Genomic DNA, 12,575 nt, shown 5'->3' with positions numbered 1-12,575 from the left:
AYGCTACCAATATTTTGCATTTCAATAGCCTGGAAAGTGAATCATAACACATAATACAGTATTTTTACTTTAAGACTTTGCATTGTAAATACTTAAAAGATGAACTTGTCCCTCGTCAATCTGAGGTGATAGCATCCATCTTAAAATAAAATCTTTCTGTGTGCATGCAGTGTACAGTAACATTCAGTATCAGCTATTTTAAACAAAGTGAAACTAAACATTCAAAGCACAGATGCAAGTGCCCTTGCATCATAGCTTGCGTTCAGATGCTGTGATTGTGTACTTTCATACACTAAATAGGAACTTTGAAACTCTTGGATAATTAAAATCTGACTAGTTTCCTATATTTTTGTTGTGTACATTTTATTTTTATCCTACTAAAGAAAATTCAAAATTTATATTCATTTGAGAAGAAAATTAACCATATTTCATATGGCCAGTAACTTTCCTCACTTAACAAATCCAACTGTTTAATTTTGGATGTCTCTATTCTAATGCTTTCTCAGTGGCAAACAGGCACAGAATAGTTTAAAATAGTGTGTACAAATGTTGATTTTCTTCCCTCCTGTTAGCAGTCAAATGTTTTAATACGTTAATGTTAAATAACAGCTGCATAATGAATGGTGTATAATTTAGCTAGTGTTGAAAGGGAGAAGCTGACGTGGACATTGCAGAAAATAACTGATTACTAAGTAGCTAATGAATTTTATATCCTACATATGATAAATTCATTCTGTCAAGAAATTAAGTTGGAGGTTTAACATACAGATAGATAGCTAGATAAACTATGAGGATGATGATCTTTCTTTTAGTTTCTGAGCCCTTGTTTTTATTTAACTTCTAAACCTTTAAGATATATTAGCAAAAAGGAATGTACTAAGAGTAAGTTGTTAAATTTAACACACAAAGTTATTGTGAAGCAGAAGCCATCATAATCTTTTAAATACAATCAGTGTGTGTTTCACTGTTTACTTTATTACATCTTTACAGTGCACCATCACTCTGTCTTTGGGTGTATATACACACCCTGCCTTTAAAGTTTAAAATGGCCACCCTTGCTATTATGGAATTATGAAGAGGAGTTAGATATGTCTTTTCTGAAATTTAAAATAAATAATCTATTATACATGCTTTATGTGAGTGTGTAATCCTCCAAATCACATCACGTTACAATTTTGGAAGCAAGCAGGAGACAGGAGGGAGACATCCTAAAATTGTTAATGTAAAGCAATGTTAGGCTGTCTTGTTCCATATCTGTGTAGCTAAAGTATAGAAAATTCACATAATTTATGCTTTCTAAAACTGTCTTTCAAATTGAAACAAATCCTGAGACATGTCCATACCAAAGATAAAACTGTGGAAAGAATAATAGCTGCTTTTGTGACATGTCTTAATTACTTAAATTTAGCACAATGATACTAAAATATTACCGTTTGAATGATAGATAGCCTGTTTTCCATTATACAATTGTCAAGCAGCTTCTGCAGAATGAGAAATATATTCTTCAAAAGAGATCGATTGAGTGCCTGCATGTATGTAATACATCGGTATATATGTGTGTGTCTGTGATAAATGTATTCAGACACACCCACATACTGCAGCACGCACACGTTTTATTCTGTTCCAGAAAAATGTTTGCCAATTTTATCTTGAAATGTTCTTCTGTATTCTGTAACATCCAGTTACTTAACTGATTTTCTCATTCCCCTTCAGAATAACTCAAATTTTAAAATATTTTATTATTCTATTGATAATACAACTAAAGAAAAATGAAGTGTATTCAGCACTCTTTTCACCGAAGTAATTTAAATATATTTTAGTTTGTTTTACCTTAACAATCAACTCATTGTGCAAGTGATACAATTGGTCTTGGAGGACTTAACACATGGGTACAAAGCAGGAAAACTAACCAGCCTAGGAGATTCTTAAAGTCCATACCTGTGGTCCCAGATCAGGGGATCCATGTTGCCATTTAAGTAGAGCTCAGCTCCAGACTTGCAAACTATTTTGTAAGAAGATCAAGTTCAGGTGAGCTCCACATCTCTCCTCCTATTCTTCTTCTTTTTTTCCTACCCCCAACATGCATTAGTGAAGTTCTTTCAGGAAATCRTACTTTGCCCCTGGTATGTTGTTGCCAAGAGAGATGAGATACAAGAAAGCAAATGGACTCAGAACCTGGCTATCTGCAGTGCAAGCAGGGTCCATAGTAAGGAGTAGTTTGGGCCCAGGGCTTTTCCTGCAGTATATGCAAAATTTGGGCTTGTGTCTCTTGGAAATTGTAATAYACAAAATTTTTAGTTTGGGGAGACCAAGTATTTTAATGCCTACTGCTTTTGTGCATTTGACATAAATAACATGATTAAAGTCAGTTAATTCTGGAAACTGACAAATGGCACKTCTACAGTAGCTTTCCAATAGCAAACAATTCTCCAGAATATAACCTCTTGAAATTCTTGCATGCTGCTCTGCTTAAAAGATTATCAGCACTGCTGCATTTGCAAGGTGGACCAAAAAGCCACAAATCGCTGGAACGATGACTTTAGTACTTGACTGTTTTTTGTGGGTTTGGGGAAAACCCTGGACTTTACCTTGCAGTTTTCTGCAGAAGAACTATACTTTCAATAAAGAAAAACTGGTATCAGCCTGAGGTGTTGTAAAGGTGAAGGGTGGGCTTCATGACTGACATTCAGCATAGCTCTTACASGGTAGTTCTTTTTACTTTAGTGCTGCTGTTGAACAAACTATACACACAGACTGCTTTTAAATATGTTTTCTGTTCAATAAGAGATGACTTGGTGCAATAAACTCATAAATATGGCATCTTTAAATGCCCTAAGGCTAATGAAATTTAAAATGAAAGCATCATATATCCACTTTATATATATACTTGTCTGACTCTTTTCTCAAACCTATAAAACAAGGYTTACAAACTGTTTTTAAAAAGAGTACTCAGGTCTCATGTATATTTTTCCCTTCCTCAGTCTTACTTTTTCTCTCTTCTCCTCTCTGTRCAGATGATTTTCCTAAACCACAGATCACTGTCCAGCCAGAAACCCAATCAGCGATCAAGGGCTCCAATTTGAGTTTTGTATGTTCAGCAGCCAGCAGCAGTGATTCTCCAATGACTTTTGCATGGAAGAAAGACAATGAATTACTGCATGATGCTGAAATGGAGAATTATGCACACCTCCGGGCACAGGGTGGTGAAGTGATGGAGTACACCACCATCCTTCGACTACGCAATGTTGAGTTCAGCAATGAAGGGAAATACCAATGTGTTATTTCAAATCACTTTGGTTCATCCTACTCTGTCAAAGCCAAACTTACAGTAAACAGTAAGTATGTTACTTTTTGTATGTGAATTTTAAAGATAGAACCATTTTAATCAAGATATGTATACATATATATTTTTTTCCATTCTAATTATCATCATCTTGTAGAATGTTGCTTAAAACACTGAGACAATTTCTTAAGGTGTATCTGGGTCCAAAATCACCATTTATTTTCTAATCTGGCTCCATTGTGCTGAACACTTTAAGACCATAGTATAGGCAAAAAATTAACAAACCCAATTTAAAATAAGTCTGACAGAGTGTGTGTAACATGGTGATAAAACCTTTGTCTTTTCCTTCTTCACAGGAGGTAAGTATATACTCTGCATCAAGGTACTGTGGCAAGATCATGAAGGATGCTGATAGCAGAAATGAAATTTTGACCTAGGTGATCTCACATACTTGACGACTCCCTCCCTTTCTATTTGTTAGCTGCTGATAAATTTAGGTTGTATGTTTTTCTGAGATTTATAAGAACAGGAAGGATATTAAAATTAATAATACGCTTTGCAAAAGAGGAAAAGTGTGTTTCATTTATCGTTCATTATTCATTTTTAGTATCACTCACTTTTCTTTAGTGCTGCCATCATTTACAAAGATCCCAATGGACTTAACCATTCGTGCTGGGGCAATGGCACGTTTAGAGTGCGCTGCAGTTGGGCATCCTGTCCCCCAGATTGCTTGGCAGAAAGATGGTGGAACTGATTTTCCTGCAGCACGCAAGAGGCGTATGCATGTCATGCCTGAAGATGATGTATTCTTTATTGTGGATGTGAAAATCGAGGACACAGGAGTTTATAGCTGTACAGCTCAAAACACTGCTGGAAGCATTTCAGCTAACGCAACATTGACAGTCTTGGGTAAGAAATTGTCAATCCTTAATGGCATAAWTTTTCCTGAAGAACAGAAACATTCTGAACACTTCTAAAAATCATGCACTGACGAAGGATAATATGTTTTCAAAACTTTATATAATAGAAACAATACTCTGAAATACTTTTTACTGATAYGTGACTATAGGTAAGAAATATACTTCAGCACACAATCACTGTTATGATAAGGTAATAAAAGTTAGTTATGTTTCATTTCTCAGTGTGTATTTGAAACAGCATTTAATATGTAGAAAAAGAAAAATGTGCTCTTGTTTTTGTTTAGAGTCAGGATATTTCGTTAACTTTAAATTCCTGTCATTTTGTCAACTCTTTATAACCTAATTTGCATTCTTGAACGGGTGTGATTTGACTTTTTTACCTTTGTGGGGAAAGCAAGCATCTAGGTCTGATCAGTTGACAAGTAAACTGTAGACTTSTAGTTCAAACTCCATGGATACATTTTACCTGAAAGACTATAAGCTTCATTAGGCCTCACTGATGTATTTAATTTAGTTTTTCCTGTTTTAGCTGTGAAGGAAAGAGACGTGTTCCCATTCTTGCAAGGTCATGTAGAGCATAAAGCTTATACTTTTTTTTCAGAAACACCATCATTTTTACGACCTTTGCTGGATCGAACTGTAACAAAAGGTGAAACTGCAGTTTTGCAGTGTATTGCTGGTGGTAGCCCTCCACCCCGACTGAACTGGACTAAGGATGACAGCCCTCTCGTGGTAACGGAGAGACATTTCTTTGCTGCAGGCAATCAGTTGCTAATTATTGTGGATACAGATGTAGACGATGCTGGGAAGTACACTTGTGAAATGTCTAACACACTTGGAACAGAGCGAGGCAACATCCGTCTTAATGTAATTCCTACTCCCACCTGTGATTCTCCTCAAAACATTGCCCCATCCCTTGATGATGATGGATGGGCCACAGTTGGCATTGTGATCATAGCCGTGGTTTGCTGTGTGGTGGGCACTTCCTTGGTGTGGGTGGTCATCATCTACCACACCAGAAGAAGAAATGAAGATTGCAGCATCACAAATACAGGTGTGTAAACTGAAGGTTTTCACTGGATAGGGAAAAAAAAGAAGTGTTTGTGGTTAATTTGCAGTTACTTTCTTATAGGAACATTTATGTGTTTTAACGTGTTAAAGAAGAGTGAACTGCTTGTTACCTTCAGTACTTCTTGCAGGCAAATTTAAAAATGCTCCTACAAATTCTGAAATATACTGATGGATTCTGTGCATATTTTGCTTCACCACAGATGAAACAAATTTGCCCGCTGACATTCCAAGTTACCTGTCATCTCAGGGGACACTGGCTGAAAGGCAGGATGGGTATGGTTCATCTGAAAATGGCAGTCATCATCAGTTCCTCGCATCTTCCATGGGAGGGTGTTTCTTACAACAGAGGGACAGTAATGGTAGGTGTAAAATGTTAAGCACATTTTCCATATTGCCTGAGTATCTGCAACTTGTCTTGTGTCTTTCTAATGAATGGAAATAACACCAATGAAGCATCTTCACTGATGTTTAAGAGTTGGCATGTGATTTATTAGCTGCTGTTTAGTCTTGGGGGTGTATTTAAACTGATTATCACACTTCCAAAGCAAGAGTGCCCACAAGGAATTATAACAGCATGTCTTCCTCTGTTTTAGCTTACAAAAGGTGCTTGTAATGGAATGTAGAGATCGGTGGTAATAGCAGTGTTACTGTTAGCATCATAAAACTGATTAAACTTTACTTTTAGAAAAGGTCTTGGGATCAGAGTCAATAAAGAACTTAAGGAGACTGCAAGTTAAAATTTGCAATATTTAACATGTAAACATCTGACCTTCGAGCATCTAGGTCCTGCCTGGGTTAGGGAAGAAGAGGCATGTTTCTTGAAGGAGTTGGAGATGGAGATGAGTCAGGAGTAATGGTTGAGGCAGGTGGGGTTGGAGCAGTGGTGAGAAAGCTCTACAGTTGTTTGATAGTGGGAGGAGCTGCCTCTGTGCAGAGCAAGACGCGTAGAGCACGTCCATAGCTTTCAGGAACTACTGAGCTGAAAGGCAGCAGCTATGTTTAGCTCTTCTGGCAGTCAGTGATACCCTCACACCCTCCCATCCAGAACTTTCTCACTTTCACTCTGTGCTCCAAAAGAACCCTAGGTGGTATAGCATGATCCTGACTTCCAGTGCCAGAGGGGAAGAAAATCCTTAGTTCTGATCCCTGTAGACAGGCTTGTTTTGTTATCCAATGACTGTATAATGGAGTATAGTCCAACATGTTCTCTGTCAAGCTAATTAATTGAACACTTTCTAGAATTACCCTTTTCTCCAGAAAGTTAGATTAAACTTAAGCAAGGTGTAACTATACTGTGAAATGTAGTTGTATAGATGGGATTCTAAAATGAACAAACTTGAGCAAACATAAGTTACAACTTAAGAAAATACCRTATACTGACATGTTAATTGTATTTTTAAGGTATTTGCCATCTAGACAACAGCAGTGAAACAGACTTGGAGGGTGTTGCAGATCCATTTCTGTGCCACTATCTGGGGACCTCAGGGACTCTGTATTTAAAAGGAAACACATATGGCTCTGAGGCTTTTGAAGTGTACAACACAAGTAAGTTTAAAAAAAAAAAAAAAAGTTTTAGTCCTGCTTTGATCTTGTATTACGATAAATCTAYATAAAGATTTCTCATTTTCTTTAGGTTGTGGCCCTGACCAAAGAACAGCATGCCTTGACCATTATGAGTCTGGATATTTAAAGAAAAAGGAATGCTGTCAGTACTCACCTCCACTGGAAGATCCCTTTGACCAATGTGTTGGCATTATTGGGATGCAGGCTACAAGTAGCAAACTCATTAACTCCATTTATACTCAGAATGAAGGAACTGGACTAAAAAGCATAAGTCTGAATTCAGACACCTTTGATTTAAATAGGAGTTTGGAACCCTCATCTATTATCAGTAACAGCACTTTTATGGGTATGTTTTATGGGTATGTTTTTTACTCAAATTGTCGGTATTGTTGCTTACTTGCAACACTAAGCAAAATTAATTTCACAGCTTTTTCTTCCCCCTCCTRCAACAAGTAATTCTGTAGTAGTGCTTTGATACTCATATAGCTAGCACTGTGAAAAAATTAATTTTATTCAATTTTGAGTGGGTTTCTTTCTGCATGTGTCACTGAATGGGAGATAATTCAATATGTGAAATCTAACTAGTTTCAAAAAAGGTAGAGGTATAGGAAGTAGTTGAGGGTAGGCAGTGTGGGAGTTGTGTTTTTTATTTTTTTCCCCTAGAATAGACTGAACTGTAGTTATTGCCTAACAAGAGTTTATATTACCGCAATGTCTGTTTTTTAAGGCATGCACAGCACAGTCAGGTATGCAGAACTGAATGCGTAGGCTCTCTGCTGCAGCACACRAGGACAGTTAGATGTTCAAAACTCAGGACTGTACCAGGAGTTAGTTGGGATGTGGGTCCTTTCCTGTTTTGTAAACAGGACAGCTTGAGGCATGTTCAGAAACAGAGCTGACATGCATCTAAGGAATTCTTAGGTCAAACACAGTAGTCCAGTGAGGTAGCTCACCTCTAAGTCTTAACTATTGGTCCTCTTCTACTTCTCAGATAACCTAGATTCTAAGCAGCGTTATATAGAAAGTCCCACATATTTAAAGTTCAGGAAGAGAAAAGTAATTGCAGTAAAGGTACAGAATGAGCAGATTCTGAAATTACCAAGAGATCTTAATAGCAGCTTAGCTAAACAAACAAAACACACTTTAAAAATTTTTCTACACACATTTCTTCAGTGGCATGACTTTTATCTTAATATAGTTTGTAGATTTCCATAAATATTAGGATACTTCTGGTTTCCCTTACTTAAATGCCTCTCCACAAACTTCAGACATAACAGAAATTTTTAATTAATGGGCAAAAGTTGTACAAGGTTCCAGGAGGGCTCAGAGCAGAAGTGAATACTACAACTCTCTCTGTATAAGTTCATATAGTAACACAATGTGCCAAAACTATTTACCTTTCAAAGTAAGGCTCTATGGGAAAAGTAAGACCTGCCTACCCCTCCTTTCTCTTTTTTCTCATGATGTGAATGACAAGAGAATTAACCCAGGTTTTACAATTTAATTCAAGTTGCAGAGGGAGGCAGGGGGAAGGAAAAAATGTTACTTTTAACTCTGAAGCTCACTGAATTTGGGGGGTTGGTTTGACTGGTTTGTTTAAAATGCATATGAACACACRTGTTGCCTTCATCTCTGTGACATCAGAGTGCAAAATGCAACCCTGATACCACGTATTCTTTCCTGGCTCATGTGTCAACAGTGTTGTTAAGGCTTCAATTTGCCCACTCTTGCGAGTGAACCTGTGGGAATGTGCATCACTGGACTTTTTGTTCTCTAGGGGTGAGAAGGAAGGTAAAACTTCTGAAGTTTTCACCTTTCAAAAACCAGATGTTCAGACCATAAAACGTTGCAGATACATCTGGCAGAGACCCTGGGACGGCACACTGCCTCCTGGCTCTGTGCCACTATTCTTGGCCTAGCACTGTGCAGATACGGCTTTACTARCCATGTCCTGTGGAAAGAAGTTCTCTCACGTGAAGGGATAGCTAATATGACCGTGAGGTTCAGGTTGATTTATATTCCCCTCTACCCTAAAAAGTCTTTGCAGAACTGCTTATTGTACCCACTCAAGTGACAACGTCATTGTCTTGGGTACTTCATAATCATTGGCCATCTTCATTCAAAGAACCTATGGTTAGATCTTGGGGTAGCAACTGTGGAAGAAGTCTTGATACATTTCTCGTATTCATTTGTGGGAGTCACTTCTTCAGCATCGCCAAAACTTTGGCCTGTTTTTTGCCCCATACAGTTGCAATGAAGAAAGACAGTTGGCATTAACATCACTATTGGGGCACAAGCCAGGAAGTTCATAGCTTTTTTTTTTTTTTTTTTTTTGCTTTAAGGCATCAATATTTGTTTGTAGCTATGATGATGTGAGGCATATCCTTTCACGTTGTGTTAGGAATAAAATTGCTTTGCAAATCACTGATGCAGATGCAGACCTCATCTGAATCMATTTTCAGTAACTTCTCAAATTACAGTTTTGCTCTAAACCTTTGTTTCTACCAAACAGACAATACTAAAAGTATGAGTGTTTGAAAACAAAATTCTTAATGATTGTAGTGTAAAGTTGTTTATAAAAAGTGAGTTTTCCAAAATCAGTCTGTGGCACATTCTCCTCGGAAAACAGGTTTTAAAGTACCATGTACAGCTACTATGCTTTGCAATAGTTACATCTTTCTTCAGTGAAAAAAGAGAAGGCCCTTCATGTTGAAGTGTTGACGCTAACGCCTTCCCAATGGTAAAGAGTGAAAGGAACACTATTTTTTTTCTAGCTAATATATCCAGGATAATTATTAACAGAGATTCATCTGAAATGCCAAATTCTTTCTGGGCTATGTCTATTCTAGCCAATTGAGGGAAAAGAGATATACAGGTGAGAATGAAGGGAGAATTTGGCTGGCAGAGCCTTTATTAATGTGAACTGCTAGCTAGAAAAAAGACTTATTTTAGCATTCAAATTGAATGGGGGAGGGTGTTGTATTTCGTTTTCTTTTTTCTCCCCCAACTGCATACAGATTGTGTGCGTTGTTCTTTTATTCAAGAACAGGACAGGGAGAGTGTTCTGACTTTGCATTAGAAGATTTCTTGTGATGTTTTTACAGTTTGATCTGTGTTCTTCCTCTCCCCCAAAAAAGAATGGGGATGAGAATAGTCATAAAAACAAAGGTAGTTAAGTAAAGCGTGTTGTTCAGAGTAACTATCAATCAGCTCATTTACTTTAGATATGGTTTTAATGTCTCAGCTGGCAGAGTCTTGCATTATACTTGTGATCCCATGGCTTTTTTTTTTCTTTCTTTTTTTTGAGGAGGGAGAATAATAGTTAAGAAAAATCTCTCCTTTTATTATTTTTTTTTTGCTTGAGTTTATCCTTGTGTTCTAGTGTTTATCCCTTAGCAAGACACAAAGCTGTTAGCACCAGTATTTCTGTACTTACTATTTACTATCTTTCAGGGACATTTGGAAAGCCTTTGTGGAGGCCTCAGCTGGACTCTCTTTCAAGTTGTAAACAGCCAGCAAATTATCAACCAAAAATGTCCCATAATAATCCTCATGCCTCGTTGGACTTTGACTCAGAGGCAGACGAAGATAGGAAAGAAAGGACAATTTCCAGAGGAGAAAATAGCGTTTATGCTTACAAACAGTCTCTTGAAAACTTTAGGACTTCTACTTTCCAATCCTGTGATTTGGGTACATAGCTTCTTTTGGACTTGTCATTGCTTTCTGGAACCAAAGAGATACTTTGACATACTACCTCAGTGTGAAATTTTATTTAAAAGGGGAAAAAGGAAGGGCAAAAGGGAAGAAAGAAACAACATGATGCTATGAATTCAGAACAAATAAATGCATTTTTATTCAAATAAATGAGAATTGCCAAAATGTTCTAATTTTTATACAGGGAAGACATTCCTTATAAAAATACTATATTTCTAATTATTTTATAGCTTTGTTTAATGCAAATATATTTTGTAAATTAATGGTGTAAATAATACAGCATATGTATTTCTATGTCAGACTTCATTTTATTGATGCGAGTAGTAGGTATTCTAATTTTGTAGTTACTTATACCTTTTACAAATGGAAACTCCATGCTGTTTGCAGGTATCATGCATATTATTTGCACATTACTTTTAATAAAATATGCTGCCATGTGGTCTCGGTACCACACTAGTGTATGAAGAATGAAAAGCATTGAATATATGTTTGTAGATACCAGAAATGCACATTGCATATGTAAACCGCCTTCTGTTGCCTGTTTACGTGTTTATTTGTCTAAAACTTGTGTCTTTGGATTTACTGTGTTAAATATGTTCAGTTTCTACAAGTGGGTGTGATCCTGCCATAACTACAGGTGGGTTAAAAGTGTTTATGTAAATAATAATAATAACAATAATACAAATCTTGCACTTTCTGAATTCCCACTATCAAATATTTATGCACATGTTCTCAGTTTGCATGCACACAAGGCTGAAGCACCAGCTGTCTGTCCGTGCATGCATGCAAATAGAGCACATGCATCTGGTGGTGGATATACACAGTAGATGCACAAAAACATAGCAARTAATTTAGTAAAAGAAGAAGAAGAAGAAAAAAAGGCACTGAATGTCTGCCTGGTACCATCAGTCTTTTCTGTGTGGCTTAATGTTAAGCATTTGCCAAATATTCAGTGCATGTCCAAGCTTTTGCTTTCCCATACCCTTTCTCCCTCTTCCCTGCTTCTGCTACCACTTCCACATGCAACATAAGAAGGTAATTCAAGTACAAGATAATATTTTCTTTGGTTTAACTTACACTTCTGTTCTTTATTCAGCTGCCCTTTTCTGGTTATAGATAAATGAGATCTGTGCTTTATTCAGTTGCTCAGTCAAGTTGAGCAATTGTAAATTCTTGCTGGATTAAATTTGCACTAATGAACCCAATGCCTTTAACCGTACAAAGTCATAAAAAGAAGATTGCTTGCTGTAAGATATTAATTAAAACTAAGTGAAAACACTCTTGTTTCTCTACATACTGAGGCATAATATCTTTAAAAGCTGTGATTCCTGTTGTCATCAGTGCATTAAAACTGTGAGAGTCTAAAATTGTTAATATTATAGGACATCAGCTTTTTATATCTGTGGACTTTGAAGGTGCAAACTTGCATAGTTGCCAAATCTCTTCTTTTAAACTAAATTAAAAGCAGCTGTTAGAATAGGCCATCACAGACATCATGGCTAAAGCTAAAGCAAAAGTTTCACTGCAGAATATAGCTGAGCTCAGGACTTTCTGTTGTTTGTAGCCAGAAACCTGGTACCCAGATCGCTATGAAAGTTTCCCTTTAATTTAGGCGCCAGTATTGGAGACAGGAAGTTAATCCATCCTTAGTCACTGGTGGTCTGAGTGTAGAGAATGGATTTTGCCTGCTTTAGTTTATCATATTGCCAGATTTTCTGACTCTCATTGTTAATTTGTCTTCATTGCTGCCAGATGTGGTGATGTGGTGACAGACATTGATATGAGTATTTTATTATAATTAAGTGTATTTTGAAAGAGATTAATTTTTCCTGAGTTAAGCACAAAGCTATAAGTCAATAAGCCAAGAAATCTTAAATTTGATTCACTAAATAAATCAAAGTAATTTATCTCCTCTTTCCTCCACTGGCCCTCTTTTGGGGCAGGCGCAAGGGAAGAGAAGCAGGGCAGGGGCATGACAACTTGCATTTGTAACCAGACATTGCTTTTTCAGTCTCTGTCAATGT

General features: G+C 36.8%; 1 protein-coding gene across 1 annotated transcript in view; it reads left to right on the top strand.

Annotated features, from left to right (window-relative positions):
- The window catches only part of LRIG3 (leucine rich repeats and immunoglobulin like domains 3), a gene marked incomplete at its 5' end in the record, with an annotated part of 45,548 nt that extends 34,536 nt beyond the window's left edge, over positions 1-11,012 (top strand). The window contains 7 exons of the mRNA XM_085323825.1: positions 3,015-3,335; positions 3,911-4,192; positions 4,805-5,257; positions 5,475-5,633; positions 6,676-6,819; positions 6,908-7,183; positions 10,291-11,012. Of these exons, the coding sequence (XP_085179951.1) occupies positions 3,015-3,335; positions 3,911-4,192; positions 4,805-5,257; positions 5,475-5,633; positions 6,676-6,819; positions 6,908-7,183; positions 10,291-10,535 (1,880 nt within the window). The remainder of the gene's footprint in view (positions 1-3,014; positions 3,336-3,910; positions 4,193-4,804; positions 5,258-5,474; positions 5,634-6,675; positions 6,820-6,907; positions 7,184-10,290) is intronic.
- Between the last annotated feature and the right edge of the window lie 1,563 nt (positions 11,013-12,575).

The sequence above is a fragment of the Rhea americana genome, unplaced genomic scaffold, assembly GCF_003343005.1.
Source record: "Rhea americana isolate MKP2758 unplaced genomic scaffold, rheAme1 scaffold_88, whole genome shotgun sequence".
Classification (NCBI taxonomy): Eukaryota; Metazoa; Chordata; class Aves; order Rheiformes; family Rheidae; genus Rhea; species Rhea americana.
This window is presented reverse-complemented; position numbering and strand designations above follow the sequence as displayed.